The sequence below is a fragment of the Apteryx mantelli genome, chromosome Z (assembly GCF_036417845.1).
Source record: "Apteryx mantelli isolate bAptMan1 chromosome Z, bAptMan1.hap1, whole genome shotgun sequence".
Lineage (NCBI taxonomy): Eukaryota > Metazoa > Chordata > Aves > Apterygiformes > Apterygidae > Apteryx > Apteryx mantelli.
The window spans coordinates 6,183,984-6,203,652 of record NC_090020.1 but is presented as its reverse complement, the minus strand read 5'-3'; the positions used below and the strand labels follow the sequence as shown (position 1 = coordinate 6,203,652).

The 19,669-nt window shown below is 39.0% G+C and overlaps 1 protein-coding gene across 1 annotated transcript in view; it reads right to left on the bottom strand.

Moving 5' to 3' along the window:
• The window catches only part of ELAVL2 (ELAV like RNA binding protein 2), a 52,588-nt gene extending 45,684 nt beyond the window's left edge, over window positions 1-6,904 (bottom strand). Inside the window, exons 1-2 of the mRNA XM_067315512.1 lie at window positions 6,833-6,904; window positions 4,167-4,404 (exon numbers count right to left, since the gene is read on the bottom strand). Coding sequence (XP_067171613.1) covers window positions 4,167-4,404; window positions 6,833-6,904 — 310 coding nt within the window. The remainder of the gene's footprint in view (window positions 1-4,166; window positions 4,405-6,832) is intronic.
• Between the last annotated feature and the right edge of the window lie 12,765 nt (window positions 6,905-19,669).

Here is a 19,669-nt window from a genome sequence, read left to right as displayed (position 1 = left end):
TAGTTTCTTCCCTTGATTTCTCTGAATTTCAGTACACTGCACTAGTGACCCAGGATGTAGCAGGTCTCAGAAATCCAACACTGCCTACCTATATGGACAGATGGGTTAGCATTTCTTGTTTTCTTCAGAGAATATTTCATTGCTGAGCTAGAGAGCTTGTTCCTAATTTTCCATTATTGCTTTTTTCTGAACTGTTTGGTTTCTCATTCACCCATGCAGATAATACCAAACTTCCTAGGGCTTCTATACTGGAGTTGTCTTATCTGCTTGGCAAACAGTTCTTCTGAGATATTTTACACAAAGTTTTACTTCCTGAAGAAAGGAGAATGGGGCCAGATGATGCATCCAATAGTGATGTAGACCAATCTGAATTAGACAGTCAAAGGTAGACCAACGCTTTACTGCTTCAAGTCTCATTCTGTGATTTAGTCTATACAAATATGTATTTTAATTTCTATGCTCTCTAGCTTTTTACTGATTGAAGGTATTTGCTAAGTATCTAGGACTCATGGCAGTTCACTTAAGATGAACATCTTAGTTTCTTAATTCTGGTGTTAAAACAGCAAAGAATCCTGAAATTCATGCCAAATCTGGTAACAATCCCCTGTTCCAGATTGTAGAAAAAAAAAAGGAAAACTTGCTTCCCAAGCACTCTCCCTGTAAGGCCTGAAGATGAATGAGAAGAACAGGACTAAACCTAGAGCTCTTTCTCCCCAGCATCCACTAACACAAGATAATCTTGCTTCAGGCTTCTCAAATTAGAAGTATTGCTCCCAATGCAGTTATGAGGTCAGATATATTTCTCAGTCTCATACATACTGAAACCTTTTAGAACAAGACTGATGCAGTGTGTTTGCTGGCAGCTGAAATGTATGCCTCTGAAAGCTCAGGAGCTGCTGTCTGATAGAGAGGAAACACCACTATCTCCAATAGCTCTCTCCTACAAAGAGCGTAACTTAACTTAAGGATCCTTCTTAGGCATCACTTTACGCTTCAGAAAAAACATCATACCTTCAAATGAGAGATCTGACATTAAGTCTTACTCCATTCTCTATTCCCAGAGAAGGAGTCGTTTGACACTGAGAAGCAAACTGAGCTTCTAGGTTCCAAATATCAAAAATATCGTGTAAGGATGTGTGCAATTTGAACATCTATCATTAAGGCCTTGAGGCTCATCTCTGTGTGCCTCTAGCAATCTTTAGTTGGGAAAAGCATGCCATGGTTTAGCAACTTTAATAAGGAATGCTAAATATGCAGACTCAGATCTGCAAGACAAGTGGTAAACACTTTGAACAGCCATTACGCAAGCTTCATCAGTGCCAGTGGGCATCACATCAGTGCCAGTTACATTTCTCTGCTCCTAGAACAAAAGGACAGGAAGCAATTAAGGCAAAAATCTTGTGTTTTGAAGCACTAAGTTCATTACCTTAATAGAAGTTAGCCTTATTTTCTGTATGAGCCAGCTGTTAGCTGAAGACAGCAACACGTGGCATCTACTCCATCTAGTTTGTCTGACATACCCAAGCATGTTCAACATTCCCTGAAGTGAAAAGCAGACACTGTCATGAGGTTTGGTAGAGTCCAGTGCCAGGCCAGAAGGACTAGAGGCAGTAGTTTTAGTAGCCAAGGCAATAATGCTGGAGCCAGGTACTTTATGGATTTGATTTAACCATTTCACTACCCAATATCTTAAAAGCAAACCATCCGCTATGGAGAATAATGCTGGTCCTTAAGTTCCAATGGAGAGGCAAAAAAAGCTTTCATTAAGAGGGCATCAAAATCAGAGACTATTAAATAGGAAGGAAGCGACAAGATCAGTGTTGGGCCTTACACAGCCTCTTAGTTTGACCCAGTCTGTGTCACTATATGGTCTTTACCTCAGGGAGGGGCTGATGAGAGAAGATCTCACCAATCACTAACTGAAATAAGAAAGAGCCACGAAGCACGGCCTACTGAATTCACTAGGACAGAGGGATCCATTTTGGCAGCCTCCTTTAAAAAAGGCATTGTTCCTTCCTTTAAGCAAGATTACCCTGTTTGGAGGAAATTCCCTTCAAATTAGCAAGTAAAAACTGTATGTGTAGTATAGTCAGTAGAAGAGACCAAGACTTCAAATGAATCCCATTCTTGCAATCTTGGGAGCAGACTTGAGTATAGCTATTCCTCCTTCTCTTTGGGAATCTTAAAAAAAAGATTAAAATTGACCATGTGCATTTCCACAGGTGCTGTGCAGAGTTAAACTGGAGGAGGTCGAGGAGTGAGACCTGAATCCAACTTGTGCCTAGGGATACAGAAGCGTAGTTTGTCAAACAGAACTGCCTAGAGATTAGAACAGCCAAGACCTAGAATCATAAGTGAGCAAGGCCAAACATCCCCTTTATGTGGAATAGGGCATTCTCAGACCAAAACACAAGTAAAACTGATCAGACACCATCACAGCTGTTGTCTCCAGGGGGCAGAGAAAGAACGATGACAGAAAAAAAAAAATCCTCAAAAAGATGATAACTTCTGAAAAATACCCAAGTGTCAAATCAATATTTTGACTAACCGTGTATTAGCAGTACACGGGTATGAATCCTGGCAATTAAAGCCTTTTGTGATATTCAGATAGTTACAAGCTGAGGCAAAATTCTGTCTCGCTATGCAGCAGACTAGATGGTCAGCTTAGGAGAACAGCTGCGTAACTTACCTCACTCTGCTAACTCTAGGCAGATGCAGACACAGCTGAACAGAACAATGGGGGAATATTCCCCACACTAGCTTTTTCCTGCCATATTTCTACTTAAGTATCACCCTTTCACCAACAACACAGCAGCGCTAGCACCAATGCAGACAAAGCTGGTAGAGCTTCATACTGCCATGCTAGAAGTACTCAGGACAGGAGAAGAAAGCAGATGCTGCAAGCTAACGAAGAAAGAAGTCCTAGGGTCTGTGCTGAAGCTGCCTGAAGGTTCTTTAATCTTCAGTCTTTGCTATTTTTTGTGCTCTGTTGGGAACACAGCTCTGTAATACACCCAATCCACCAACATGAACAAAACTGTCTGGAAGAGGTTGAAGCTGCATACAACACACAAACTTTTATCTTCCTACTCAGTGTTGCTGCTCTGGGAACACTGAATCACAATAAAAAGATTTTATATAGTGTGTGAGATTTATTTAGTGCTTATGTTCTGCCACTACCTTTCTGTACAAGAGAAGTCTCTTCCATCTCTTAGATCAAAAGATGAAGAACAGAGCCTTGAAGAACAGTTTTAAACACAGAAGCTAAACAGCACATTCAGGAGCTGCAACCAAGAACATAAAGACATATTCTTCAAAGCTGCAAAACTGAAGACTGTGCACCAAGCCAGGATATTAAGTGCCGAAGTCAATGCTTCTGTCCACAGCTAACACGCAGTGTCAACATAAGGTGTATGCCAATCCTTTTTTAATAGGACAGAGCTTGAAGAGTTGACAATTGGAAATGAGATACAAACAAAACTTTGCCATTCACCCTTTCACTTTTTAAGTGTATGCATCTGCCTGATAATTCCTGCAAATTGAAATGACTGATCTAAATACATGAGTGACTTGTACAACAGCTGCTAAAATAAAGTGCTAACACAAGACACTCTGTACTGCTTCTCATTCTGCAGTTCATACTTGCATTCTCAGACAGCACACATTGCTTAAGCATGTATTCTAAAGAAAAGTGCCATAAATGCTGCAGTTCAAAAGCTGTTTCACTTAGAAAGCCATCCTTTTCCCCAAAGTACAATTTTAATTCCCATCCTTCGGAAAGTTAGTTTTGTATCAGCCAGGGCTAACAAAGTCATAGTTCCAGCAGAGTTAAACAAAAACTCAAGCAAATCTCGTATAATTCTCTGCTTTTCCATATCTAAATCTTCTTTCTAAAGACTTAGATTGTCTTGCCCAGAGTATTTAAAGGCCCTGTTAGCATTTATAATGCTCATATACAAACCTGGATGAAATGCAAATACAAACACTTCAATTTTTTTGTGCATAATCAAGATTGTAATACAGTTAAATTCCTTCAGCCTAGTGACGACCACATTTATTTTTTCTGCCTTTACTCTATGATTTAGAAAACTGTAAAATACCAGCTGAAAGCTCAGTACCGGAGAGGGAAGATATGTGGATGCAAAAAAATTGTAGCACCAACATACCTGTTATTTTGTCTCTTACAAGCTTGCAGGATTCTATCTCACCAATGCTGCCAAACAGACTCTTCAGCTCTTCCTGCGTCATGTTCTGCGGAAGGTAGTTGACTATTAAATTGGTCTTGCTGTCTTCTACATTCCCCGAATCAACTGGCGATGAGCAATTGTTTATGGCGGTTGAACCATTGGCTGTGTTATTGCATGTTGGTCCGTTAGACAGTTGTGTTTCCATGGCAGCTATCACCTGCTAAAAACACAGAAAATAAGAACCATCAAAACTCATATTTCACAATCATTAGGGAAAGTCCAGGCAAAAATTTAAAAACTTGTCACTATATAGAACTGGTATTGCCAGGCTTGTATAATATCTTCTCTGCATGCAAAATAAATAAATAAAAATTAACTGTTAGTCAAGGCCAATATTTTAGAAACATAGAGGCAAATAAAGTTGTCACTAAAATATCTCCGAGGAGTTACCTGAAAGAAATCAATAGCAAAATTTGATTTCTGCCCTCCTCCCCAACTTCGTCATTTAGGGGCATCATAGCCTTTCTGGTACAGAAGTTACCATGCAGAATGAGCCAGCTGCAAGGCTAATCAGTACTGTTAATTTACAGCCAAGAACTGAAGAGACATTAATCTTGTTTTTAAAATGACAGTATTTGGTTTTATGGTTATTTTTCAAAAAAATAGTGGGGTGTTAACTGCGTCCTCTGCCTATTCCTGGTAAGCACCGGAAGCTTAATAGTTTTTTTTAAAAAGGGATACTTAGAGCTAAATGGATGTGCTGTGATGGAAAACTCTTCCTTGATAACCCTTAGGTCACTCTGCTGCCTACACTGATTGGAAATAGGTTTTTAATGCATTTCAGATTTGATTAAATTGAAACGTACTGGTTTCCATTTCTTCTTCCCTTCCCCACCAACCCAAAACAGTTAAATTTGACACTCTACTTGATTTACTGTTAGACATCAAAATAAGTGAGCGATCACCACTCCAAAAACTTGTGTATTTTATCCAAAAATAACTGGCTGAACAGCTGGCAGATATAGCATCAGTCATTTAGAAAAACGCCCAGGAGTTGCCAGATGTAGAAAAGGCACTCTGGCATTTCAGGTACTCACTGAATGGTAGTGGCTGGTAAATATAGTAGGTTTTCAGTGGTGACCAAATATCCAAGACTTGCCTACCCAGTTAGAGACCAGCTACACAGGACAACTCACAACAGAAAGTTCTGTAGATTTGTTATCCATTAACAGACACTTCAATACAGAAGCAAGACTGATCAAAACAGTTTCATTAAAAAAAAAAAAATCCAGTAATCATTGAAACCCAGCTTCATAGTAAAGTTTCTAGAGGAAATTTTTCCTCACATGAAAAAGCCTATCCCAAAATCATAGAATAATTTAGGTTGGAAGGGACCTCTGGATTTTCATCTAAGTCCCCTGTTCACAGAGGTATATCCAATCAATGCATAACCAAACAGCTAAATCAATTCACTCAGTGACTGCAAATTTGAATTTTAGTAAGTCTCCTAAAAACATTACAGAAGCATTAGGTTGAGTGTCTTAAACTATAATTCAGACATTCCTGGAAAGACATTTTTATGTTTTGCATACAGAACTATTCTCCAATAAGTTATTTTAGTAAAGGGAAGATGTTTATTAGGAGCTTTTAATATAAAACTGTGATCCAGTTTTCCTGAGGAGCTACCACTGGAATAGCTACAGTTTTCTTATGTGACACACTCCTAGGGGTAACCTGCTCCTGGCACTGTGACAAAACCAGTCTGCTGAAAAGCTGAGGAAGTAGCTGAGGCCAATTAAGACAAATTACTTTCTAAAATGCCAGCTTCTCCGGCAGAGCTGGTAGCCACAAATGCTGCGCTCTGACTGAAGCTCTCTAGGATTGCATAAAAAAAATTAAAGTGTTCATTGATCAAAATAAGCAAGATTTAGCAAGGACAACAAACAATCCTCACTTAATTGCACATTTATTTTGATGTTCAGGTGGCAAGAATGAAATCCTAAGCCAACATTCAAGTGAACAGCTGCAGTAGCCTGTGTGTGCTGAAATTACAGCATTTCTCAGCTATAAAGCCATCTGGTCTGAATAAAGTGATACTAATACATTTTACAAATAATGCATATTCCATTGATAGGCTGAATACAACTGTTCACAAAACACAAACCACATCTTCGGCAGTTATCACATTTTTCATCCAGAAATAGTTTAAGAGATAAATTTACAATTTTCAAACAATTTATTAGAATAAGAATTGTAAACACAGTTTTAAAATAGTAATCAAAAATACACAGTATACAGGTTCTTAAAGTTACTGCAAATTAGTATTCAGACCATACCAAAACCATTTTAGTACAATGCTACTCTTCAGTTATCCACTGGATGTTTTGAATTAGCACTAAATCTGATTGACATTAGAAGAAAGGCAAACCACTGCAGTTTAATTTCTACAGGAGATCACCATGTTAGGCAAAAAGTTGTCGTGGTACACCAGCGTGCTCCAGGCCCTGACAGAATAGGGACACAACCTACAGCCTATAATGAACAGGGTTAAAGTGCCAAATGAAAACTTAAGGAGTTTGGTATGGCCTCAGCACTATTAACATGTAAAAAAGTAGCCTACAGAATTTAAGAAAAATCCCACAGACCCCAGTCCAAGGCTCTGCTGCCCACGAACCACTTCTAAGCAGAGAAGCCACATCACACAGTCTGACTGCCATGTTAGTTTGGAGTTGCCGTCTGCAATATGGACACAAAAAGTACCGTATGTTAGATTAGCAAGAGAATGCAACAAATCAGTTTGTACAAATTTACAGTAATTGTATTTATTTATATTCCCAGCACGTCCATGCAGTGTGGCTTAATTGAATTTTAGGCAATTCCAATCTAATCTGTCCAAATTCAGTTCAAAAATTACTCTTCTTACACAATTTGAGATGCTTACTTTTAAGAGACGATTTAAAAGACAGCGCAATCTAAGTTCTCCGCATCTAGCCTGGAAACTACCGCAAGAACCACACCATACCTAAAAGGAACCACACCACAGCACAATTTTTTTCACATTTGCAAGACTGAAGGAAGAGGAAAGGAAGGAAATGCAAAGAGTAGATTTTCCATTAGCATGTAAGATGATCGTGCACTGTTCAAAAACTCCCCTTACCTGCCTTCCGCAGCCCACAAAAATACAGAACACAAGACCAACCACTTTGCTAGAATCTGGTCTGTCTTTAAATCCTATGCCACCACGTTTTAAAAATAAACTAAAATCTTGCACAGATTGCGTTCAGTATGTTTTCTTGCAATAGTTCTGCTGAAGCACATTAGTGGACATACAAATGGCAATAGTCAAGCATTTCTCAACCAAAATAACTGGTCCAATAAACAGGAATGCAAGAGGTAGTTCTTCATAAGGGTACTTTTGTTCCCAAGCAAGCTTTTGTTTTTTTTTTTAACCCTCCTTTAAATAAAAGATAATTGCAAACCCGGCTGGATTTGAAATGAACAGTGGTAGGAGGATACCAATGAAGCTAATGGGCCATTTGCAGCTGATTACGAACAGTTCAGCTATTAAATATAGCCACAATACAGGCAAGAATAGAAATGACTCCCGACTCTGTTGCCACAGTTTGAGATTGATGTAAATCCAAGCTATCCTTCCTGCCCTGTAAGTCTTGTTAGCAGATGAGAAAAATCTGAGCAGTAGATTTAAACTGACAAAAAAAGAAAGAGATTCAGCTTTTGGAAGACTGCTTCATACAGGATTTCAAACACACATGTATTTTGCAGAGGCTTTCTCTATTTTAAAACAGCATAGATTTGTTCCAATTACTTCAACTTTCTGCCAAAGTCAGTACGGTTAACTGACTTGATGCCTGGCCTTTATTTTTAACCTAGGTTGGTATCAAGACCTTTAGCTTTTTCTTCAGGCTTTGACATCAGCTGCAAGCTTGCAAGGCATTCTCTCTGGTCTCAGCCCCAAAACAATGCCAACAACTAAGTTTCTGAAGGACTCCCATTGTACGCAGGCAATTGTTTGAATAACTGCTTGTTATATTAATGAAAACACAGAATCTCAGCTCACTTCTGTTAAGCCCAGGCAGATTTTATGAAGCAAACATCAATAAAACAGTAGTCTACAAGTTTCTCAGGTATTGCAGTAATGTGCATGAGAGATTATGCATTTAGATTTCTACATCTCACAGGAAAATAGCATGATCTGAGAGGTTTCCTGTGAGCCACAGGCTGAGGATGGAAAACGCCTACAGAAGGGCATACTTATATGCACCAGATTTCAGTGTGCTATATCAGTAGACCTCACTATGTTTTAGAGCATCTCAGCATCTCAAAAAAGAAAAAGCACCTCTTATTTGAAGTACTTACAGTTTACGTAATACTTGCACCTTTACTGAAGTGTTCCATACAATACTTGCATCAATGTACAACTGGTCAGTCCCTTACTATACCACCGTGTATCAAAACCAAGTTTTGATCTACCAGTTCTTTCACAATTTTTATTCCTTCCAATCTTACACAGAAGATTTCACATCTAATTTGGGGCCGGGGGGGGGGGGGGGGGAACTGTTCTTACCCTTATATTTTTTTCAGGTGAGGCAAAAGTATAAATAAAAGGAATATAGCTATCTATTGCATAATAAAGAAATGTGATTTTAAAAATCCATTCCCAACATAGACAATCCTATAATTATTTTAAGACTATACTATTAAAGATTATATAAGCTATTTAAGACTATACTATACTACCATGTGTAGCATGTTAATTTAAAATGTAAGCTGTGAACAGTCTCCAAAAGTGTGATTTTTTTTTTTTTTAATACTGAACTAGTGAAGAATCACTGGTACTGTAAAGGAGAGCTAAAACAGCTTTTGACCATATTGTCTTCTATGGAGATATTACATTTCCACTTATTACACTAGTTCAGCAATTACTGCATTCAAAAACTGAGAAATTAGTTAAGTTCAGGAAACAGGACTCACTGTATCTGTTAAAGAAATTAAAGAATGTATTTAAAATACATTCAGATTAAGAGAAAAGTAATAAGTGAAGTTAGAAAAGGGTATCTGCTAGTTCTTGACAGTCCTGAAAGCAGACTTAACTGAAAACAAAGTTCTTAAGTTCAACAGATATAGTGATCATTTCAATTTACTAATGAGTACTGCATTGGAGCCATTTATCTTTAAATAAATGTATTTTAATTAATCAACCACAGTTTTAAGATTTTATATCCAGATACCCTTAAACACTGTCTGTGGCATTTTCTAATTAGCTGCAGTCCAAGCAAGTCATTAGTAAAGTTTGCCTAGCAGAGAAGCAACCATCACTTTTTTTAGACCAAAGACATCAGAAGCTACACACTCAGAAGTTAAAGCCATACGGTTTATGCAGTTACTCCTGGTTGCCATAAAACAGCCTGAATTATATCAACAGGAGGGGTTTTTTTGTTTGTTTTAAAAGAGTGCTTTATAAAATAAAGCAGAGCTAGCAAGACTAAAGTCAGAGAGGTAACAATCACTGATAAGAATCAGTTGCATTGGTCCACTCTGTTTTCACCACAAAAAACCATATTTCATTATGTAACATACTCAAGCATTCATGCACAGTGAAAAACAGTAACTGAGCCTGGATCCTGGCAGTGCTGAGCCAAAGACAGAACCGAGATGCAGTGACAAAACAGGTCAGACCGTCCAGCCACCATTAACATCCCATATGCATAGGCTAGAGGAGCCTTCATTCATCACAGCTGTGGCCAAAGCCCCCCAACATCTGTTCCGCTTCGCTGTTTTGATTAACATCTTCTCATCCACCTCTGTACATCCCTGCCATTTTGACTTAGAATGATATCATACGGATTTTTACATATAGAATATATTTGCATTTATAGATACCACATCAAAATTGCTACAAAGATGCATAGTCTGATTAAGCTGTATACTTGTAGATGATATTATTATATAAATGTGATTACACAAAAATCAGTATCCTGAAGTTAAGTGACCAGACAGCAGATATTAAATGCATCTCCCTCCAACAGGTTGCCTTTTTCCAAAGGCAACCAAAGCTGCACTATCAGATGCCAACAGCATCAGGAACACACACAGCTGATTGGATGTTCTCCATATGGTCCTAAGACATGGCCCTAAACATCCTTCTGAAGATCATCCTGAGAAGTAACACATCAGGAGTGGCGTATCAGGTCTTTCAGAACATGCTTCAGGGACCATTATTTTCCCTCTTCCCTTCTGGGTACAGGCAGTGGAACAGAAGCATGTGCCAATTATCACACGTTGCTATTTGGACAAGCTGATGTCACCGGATTTTGTTTTCATGATTTTTTTTTTGGTTTGGGTTTTTTTTTGGTGCCTGTAAGGAGTGTTTCTAAATCTTAACCAAAAACAAAAAACAACCATCACTGTTTGATGATTCAGTGAAAGAATGGAGCTCAGACTGAAAAGCGCACTCAGCACTAGACTTGATCAAGTTGCTACACATTTGCTAGAAGTCCAGTAGTCTAATTCTGCTTTAGAAAACAGAACACAGCAAAAAAAGAATATTTTTTAATAGTATCTTTAAGAAGATTGAGTTGACTCTTCAAGAAGATTGAGTTGACTCTTCAAACTAATACTGTAGTAAAGACAAAGATCAGTAAAGAGGAAGGACTGTAAATTCTAATTATTGAAATACAGGTAACAGCACACTTGAGTGTGTGGGAGGGGAGGGTGGGGAGGAAGAGGTGCGTGTGTGTTAGTTCAGTAACCCTTATGGGGCTGCAAGAGCACAGCATTCGCTGATGCACAGTTACTCTAAGGCCTGTCTGAGCGAGCTGCTGAATCCAGCAGAGGCAAGGGCTGCTAGAAAAGAGCATCTCAAACCTCTTTATGGGTAAAGGCACATATAGGCAGCCAGAGAGCATCTCTTCAGGCTACATCTGCTTTTCAGATCAGAACACTGACAACTCTTCCAGTTCCCCGATTCAATGAGAACTTGTTGGTTACTGCAATATTCACACATGATGGCACAGACTGTGCTTGGTGAGTCTGCAAATACAAGTCTGATCAATATGAATCTTAGCCTGCGGTTTCACCGTTGTTTTCAAACAGCATAAGACAGCATTTCTCCATTAAAACCCATCCCCACTCTCACATCTGCTTACTTCTGTGTCATTCCCTCTGTAACACCAGTAAAAAAAAGCTGCACAAATTAGATTAGGAAACTGTTCCAGGGGAAAACTCACATAGCACAAGAGAAAAGCCTCTCGGTTTATGCAGAAGTTACGAAGAGGAACTCGTGTGATATAATATTGATCAAAGTCCCCAAAAGTTTATGAAAGAAACCTTATCTTCTGATAATAAGGTGTTCTCAAAATCTTCCTTACAGAGTTATTAAATTAAATACAGTCAATTTTAAGAGCAGAAAGCAGAGTAGTCAAGCTATGCATTAGTAAAAACAAAGTACACAGTCTCTCTCTGAAGCGACTAGGTTAGAAGAGAAACATTTTCACACTGGCTCTTGTACTCATCACTAAACACGTAATATTGCTTAACACTTCCCTACTTTAGCCTTTGCAAAGGCAAGAAAAAGAAGGAAGTGAGTGAAGAGGTGGAAGATGGATATGAAGAACAGTCACACAGGATGTGAGCAAAAGGATTTTAATTCATCCTTGTGGATAGCGCTGCAGAAGTTCACCTGTAGAAGTTTTTGGCAAGAAAAGAGGCAGCTAGACAGCCTTGCCCATTCCAGGTGGGCAACAAGGAGACAGCTGCTGGAAGGTCAGAGGAGAAAGAGCCATCAGTACAGGCATGAAGTCTGCTACGAGGGAAGAGCTTGGTAGTCCTCGTGACCACACTGAAAGGACAGAAGGATAAGTTATGCACTGAAGGTAGGAATTTACAGGGAACAATGAAAATGTATACCTAGGAAGGAACAAAAGAAATCTCCACAGAAAATGCAAAGTCTTCAGAAACTGTTAATGTTCTGACTAGCTGGCATTCTTAAGCCAAAACAGTCTGTGAGATGCTCTAAATAATGCTGCACTGACTTATGCTGGTTTCTTTCCTCTTAAACTAGTAGCATTGAGCAATTGCAAGCAGTTCTGCAAAATTATAAGTACAACAAGATGAGAACATTATTTAAGAACTCATCTATCTAGAGAACATGCAGGAGCAATTAACAAAAGCATAGGCTAATTCTTGGGGATCCTGCATGACAGGGGAGAAGGGAGAAGATGTACAAGAAAGCTGAAGTAGTCTTAGAAATTGCACTGGAAATATTGACTCCAATATCCTTCTGTAAAGAAACATATAACTGCATTCTGTTAAATGATCAGTTCAAGATGCAAGACTACAATAAAAATATGTTCCTGATTATTCAGGTCATTATATAGGAACATAATCACTTATAGAAACATAACTAGTTATTCCTAGAATGAGACAGCATCACCAAGCTGGATTAATAAGCTTAAGCAAAGGATGAGAGAACCCAACAAAAAACAATATTCTTCCTTTTTATTGTTATCTTTCATCCAAAAAAGGTTCAGGATATCTGAGGAGAAACATTTATTATATTCAAAACGCTAACTAAATGTCAAGTTGGGCCTGTCTTGCCCAACTACTACCTGCATTACTACTGACCTAAATAAAAGTTTCACCAAAACTATAGCTGGCTCACACACAGAGCAGTTCATTGATATTACTGAGGTATATAAAAGAGATATCACCACCCCTGCCAGACTGATTTTATTCAATTAGATATTCTATGATCCAGGCTGGTCTTCTAAACAGATCTACTATTCTGAACTGTCTTTGGTTGTTTCATCAGTTTTTTTTTTTTCTTTTTAAAACAGAAAAAGTTCTTAGAGGAAAAATATACTTGGTGGTCTAATAAGAGATAATTGAGTAAAAGACAAGTTTTCAAGCACAAGCCTTTCCTCAGGCCTGAGCCAAACAGCAGATCTCAAACACAAGTTGAGAACAATTCCAGGCTTGATCAATACTTTAAGACAGACTATTGTTCAAGAGAAGAGGTATGCAGACCTTTCAACTGTACAACACCATTCACAAAACCGTGCCAACTACAGAAAAAAAAGTTTTTGCCCTTGTTCATTTAAACATTGGCCCACACTGTCACCATCTCTCATGCTAGCTAGCTCACAGGCTTCTAAGAAAGTGCTATCCAGGGCAATACACTCCTGCCAAAGGGCATATGCATCCTGCAGGAAGTCAAGCTTGAACAGTCTCTTGCTACAGACGTATCATCCCTTCAGCCGTATGCACCTGCAGTCCTCTTGAGCGTGCTGTGAATAACGGAAGAGACAAAACCCTGAGATCCAACAGAGCTGAAGTAAACAGCTTGAGTACTGTATTAAACATGGCCTCTTGACACCTAGAAGGGTTTCAAAGTCAACACCCACATTCAGACAGACAGCCCCTGCTCCCCTTGAACTGGCTAGGTCTCCCGCTTCAGTTTAACTTCCACCTCATTCTTTGGTTTAGGGGCCATAAGACTTTTCCTTTTCATACTTTCAATGTTACATGCTTGTGCTCTTCCAGCAATTTCAAAAGCTAAAGTCTTACAAATAGCTGGAGATAGGAAGCAAAATAGTGCACTGCGACTCTTAAGAGATGCCCAAATTAAAAAAAAACAAAAAACCAAAAAAACCACACACACCAAAAAAAAGAAAAACCACACCACACAAAACCAACTTCTTCCTGATTCAGGAGGAGGCACGCATCAACTTCAAGGCCTCTCCGTCTACTCTCCCACTCCTTTCACTGAAGGAGAATATAGCTAAAAGAGTTTGTCCCTCATGTCCCAGACAAGGCCCAGCAATGGGACCAGACAACTGGGTCTCATCTTCCAGACTGAAGAAGCCAAGGTTAAAGAAACCTCTTTCCCCTCTCCAATTTTCATCACAGCACTAGTCTCTCCTAGCTTCCTGGTAAGCTGGAAAGATGAGTGGGCCCGAAGCCCGGCAGTGTCACAGACGCCCCATCAGAAGACAGTCCCAGCAGGTCCACCACACCACCAGTCTGGTAACTCAGCATCTCCATCACAGCCCTACCCCTCAAACTGTAGAGTGAATCCCCTTGACTTCTCCCCCAAAAGGCAGGTTTTGTTTTCCCACAGTTAACTGATTTCAAAAGAAGAGTAAGCAGGGAAGTTTCCTAACTGAATAGTGCAAGTCCTGCAATATGCAAGTCCTTTCAAAGGGCTGCCAGCCTGCCACACCAACACTCATGCCTTCACTGGTCCAGTTTGTAAGGGGACTGAGACAGCCATTTCATGGGCTGCTTTTTCTTAAGCTCTAGAATTGAAGACAACTGAAATGAATATGCAAAAGTATTCAGACCAAAGTAAACTGCGCACCATTACATGTGCACATAGAACTAAGTCACTTTTGCACAGGAAAAATCTCAATTAAACTTTCTGGGGAAGCACAAAGCCTCAGGAAGACAAGAGCTTTAACCTGCAAGAGCAGGGCAAAAGGTAGCGAGGTTTGCTGACATCAACTTGGCCTTAAATCTGGCAGCTAAGATGGTGAACAGAACTATCCAGGCAGACTGGGGCTGTACATTGCCCAAAGGCAGCTTATCTGCACGCGACTTACCACACAATGCCGGTGTTAAACATTATACTCTTTTTTTGGCTAACCTAGAGACCGAGCATGTGAAGAACTGGCAGCCTGTTATTCAGCAGAAGCACGGTTAATAAAGCCAAAGGTTATCCTAAAGCATCTGTTCTCTGCAAGTCTTCCTGCCTTGACCAGCTCACAAGAGCTCTCTAACTCCCACTGATCCGCACGTAAAAGCCAGAGGCAGCGGCAGAAGATGTGGATTATTTGCGAAAACACATCAAGTTTTTATAGCAATTTAAGTTCTTCACCAGAACATTTAATCACTGCTTTAGGAGGTTAATATGCAATGTATTAAAAAGAAGTTAAAAGAATAATATTTCTATACCACAGTACACACAGTCCAGCATTTTCCAAGTGATAATCACACTCTGACCTAAAGATTTTGCAGTAAATAAATGGGTTTTGTGATTGTTCTCAGGAAAATTCCCAGGTTAGCTTTAGATACTATTCATTTTTAAAGCTTTCTTTTAAACTTTAAGACAACCATTTCAAAGGGCTGCATGTTTGAAGTAACCTACAACTTATTCTGAATGAATCAACATACAGTTTGACAGAAACACCTTGATAGACTTTGCTGTACCTGTCCTAATAGGTGTACACCTACATTATCTGATGCATCTCTAGTTCCATTATCCTAACCATCCTGTTCACAAATTAATACTGAAGAGTGAAGCCACAGGAGGTGAAGTTCTGCAGAATTCTTACTGCAGGACTCTTCCTGATTATTTTAAGAGACTGAACAAACCCACTTCCTTCTTGAACTGCAATAAAAAAGGAAAAGCAAGTAAAGGAATAAAGAACAGCTTTCAAGTATAGAAATGATAAAGATCTTTTTCTCCTTTAGAACACCACATTACAGGTGAAAGGAAATGCAAAAAAATTACTTTGCCCTTTACTGTTATGTCCTTCTATAAGGACAAGTTCAAAGCATTTCTTTTAGTTGCTTTATGTATTTCAAATACTAAATCCTTGCTTTTTCCTCATTGCTAGATGGCATCAAAACAGAACTTAAAGGCAAAAAAAGAGGTCTGTGCTACCAACTGCCTTGAGCCGCAGAATTTTCTTTCACAGCTGGGGGTAAATGGGTGATAAAGGGAAAGGAATGGTGTATGATCTAGAACACTTTCAATCAGCTTTCTCTGCCCTCTTTCAGCCAAAAAAAGCTCAAGCTTCTCTTACAGCCTTATCACGCTTTTATTATTTCATATCCTTAAACAAACAAAAAAAACAGAATAAAAAAATAAATTAAAAAAACACCACAACAGACCGTCCAGGAAGGAAGGCAAGAAAGTAAAGACATTGCCAAGCCAGGCAGCTCATAGCTAACTTATATGAATTAATATGGTCAAGACCAGCTTTTTTTTGGATGTTATTCTGAATACCTATAATAGATAAAAACTGAATATCCAGTCCATAATTAGCATTCTTAATGGCCTGATGTTACTAATTACATCTCAGGGGGTGGGGGAAGATGCTTGACACTGCTTTTGTTTTTAATCTTCTAACACACTTCCCTGCCCACTCCAGCAAGGTAGGAGTCAGTTCCATAAATGCAGCCTAAAGACCCTAGATTTCCATAGAAGCAAACTAAAAGAACTTTATTTCCTAATCCTGCAATACAGTGAGTAATGAATAATGCAATATATCTAACATGATAGATCTATATGCTGCTCTGAGACAACTTATCCACAGAATTCTTTATTTACACAACCCAACTAAAAATAAAGAGAGATTTAAGTTTTTTTCCTATTTTAAAATAATCTTGCTCTGGATTTCCATCAGGACAGAAGTCATACCTAAGTCTGAAGACTTGATTTCTGCAGATGGGAATCCCTGCATGAGCATAAATTCAAGGACAGGGAGACAGAGCAGTCAAGATGCCAGAACCTGTTGTTAAATCTTGATGAATCAGATACATTTCGGTCATTACTACTAACTGCATCATCCTATTAATCTGTCCAGAAAATAGAGGATTTCTGGGACCGCCTGGCTTCACTCTAGCTCCTTCTCCTAACTGTTTCTTTATGATGAAAAGCCCTAGATAAGCTGTCTTCCACCTCTGGTGTTTTCTAATACACTAAAAAGCTATATATGGCTATCTTGACATGAGATGCCTTTATCCCTATATCAGCTATGCTGCATATGTTCTTATTTTACTTTACACTATTTCATGTATGTATCTTATACTAGAGATTATACTCAAGCCTATTAAAATTTCAACTTGATATATTTATGCAGTGCAAGTTTATTACCTATGTTCAACTCCCCCTGCCAAAATTGTATATACACCCATTACCACCTTCTAACAGCAAATTCTAGATCAAGTAATTTTCTTTGAAATTAGTTTTGAAAGGTTGACCTCACTGTATTAGATTTTTGAATGTATCAAAACTTGAAGTAGTATCCAATTTCACAGTAATGCTAGTTATATGCCTAATTCAATAATGAAACAACAATACTCACAGGAGTATACCACCACAACACAGTGCCCCAGCACTCAGAATTTTATCTTTTCTACTTTAGGCTATTCTTCTGTGCACATCTTCACTGAACTTTGATTTTAAAGGAAAAGCAACAGAGCTGTTTGCAAAAAAAGTTGTTGAGAAGTCTCAATACAGCATCATGGTAAATATATTCCCAAATATATTAAATCAGAAGCTTAAAAAAAAAAATCTTAAATTCATAGTTTGCTGCTAACGAATAGGTCTAGATTGAATAACCACAATAAAAAAAATCAGTAAAAATTTGCAGGAGAAACCATTCTAGAAGCACTACTGCAGGTAGTATATTAGAAGTGTTAGTACAAAAACCAATTCATTACACCTGTTTCAAAGTTCAGCCCTACCTCAAAGAGACCCAGGAACATTTGCGGTTTTGGACCAAGTGTCTGGCCACCAAACTCACTTTGTAAGTGCAGCACTGGGAACAGGGAAAAGTCTACAGTCGGGAGCGCATCATCATGACCGATCTTCCTGCGTTTCTATGGCTAGCGCTAGGTACCAGGTAGCCCTCAAATACTTCTGCCCCAAATTTTAGCAGAAGTGAGGCAGTTAATTTCAATCGTGTATGGTTAAAGATGCCATAAAATAGACAACTCCTTGAGGTTACTCGAAAAAGCCCATCTCCTCTCTGATTGCTTTCTGCATCTACCTGCCCCTAAAACCTTGCATTTCTCTCATAAAGTTACAGTTGGCACAAATGCCTTGTATTCCCTTTTGTTATTTTTCTAGACTACTAAAGCCACACAAGTATTTGAGACAGTTCACCTCCTTGGGCAGAAAGCCCCTTTGCTTCAAAACAGTCAGACTGCTGCGAAAGGCATCCCCCAGCTGCTGGTACTGGCTTTTTACAAGAATTACTTGAGTAGCCTCCAGGAGCACTGACCAATGCTTTTAAGGTAGTGTTCGTTAAGAACAAAATCAGTCCAACAACACAGTTTTGCATAAACCTACACTTTCCTGCCTTGTATCAATGCACATGAAGTGCAGGAAACTGTTAATTAGAGAGACTTTAACAGTGCAACTCTAAACAGCCAAATAATCTTGCACACCATTCAGGTATTTCCTTACTCCCCTGACCACTTCTCCCACACCAGAGGTATATAAACTACTTGGTCTCAATGTACCAACAGCAGTGTTAACACACTGCTGAAGTCCCTTACTTACCCCTGCCCCCAGCTGAGCCATTTTGTGTCCTGTAGGGCACAGCACAGGGAGTTGTTCAGAGGGAGAAATGGGACATAGCAGTGACCAAAATTCTACTCTGAGAACATCAACAGCTGGAGAATACGGTATTGATGCTATCTGAATACCATTTCACTACAACCATGCCCTGACATTGAGGCACGAGAGATGGCGAAGCCGCCTTCACCTAGGATCCAAGCCGAGATCAGGAAGTTAAAATCTCGATATCTCTTCAGCATCCTTTACAGCAGTCCTGTCAAATTATGTTTTTTGTCTGGGCACTCAAAGGCTGACCTCTGTTGAGTGTTGAAGAATGCTGCAAAACAAACCAGACTGTGGATTTTATGCAGCCATATCCTTCTAACATGGAAATGGGAAACTGAATTTAGATGCTTTGCCATTTGTTTCATAATCAAGTACTTCTAAAACAGCAACAAGTCCATTTTCACTGGGTGAACATGGCACTCATGCTTCAGGGGAGCGGGGAAATTATCTTTTGAAGGCCAAGGCATTAGTAAATTAGTAAGGACTGTTCTGAAATAGTACACATCTTTCTTCCTTCATCTTGCAAAAATGACAGTAGTTTATACCAAATCTCCTGGCATACAGTGAGCCTATATACTTTTCCAGCATTAAGAACATTTTTACTACAGCAGAAGTCAGCAACTACCAAAAACAAGCCCCAGACACATGCTCACGGCATGTCCAGACAGGTCAATGCTTCATTCAGAGAAGTCTGAATGAAAACTGCTATCATCAGTATTAAAGCCCTTGCTGGTATCAGATGTGGTTTCTCAAAGACAGCCCTGTATGATCACATCTTCCCACTAACTAGACACAGGAGTCTCATGAACAGTTAGAAAACACAGAAGTTGCACTATTTTAATAAGTACTGTCCCCCCCACCACCACACCAGGACTTGGAATTTTCATCAATCCCATTTTCAGAAAGAGAAAGAATACATTCAATTGTATTGGACAGATTCCTCAATGAGATCTAACAGAAGCAGTTCCAAGTTTGAAAGAGATTGTCTCTTTCATTGGGGATCAGCATACTCTAGCTCTAAAAAAAAAGCAGCATATTAGAAGGAAAACAATTTACTCCACACTCTTCTTTTGAACAGATCAGTCATTTAAGCTCCACTGGCCACATT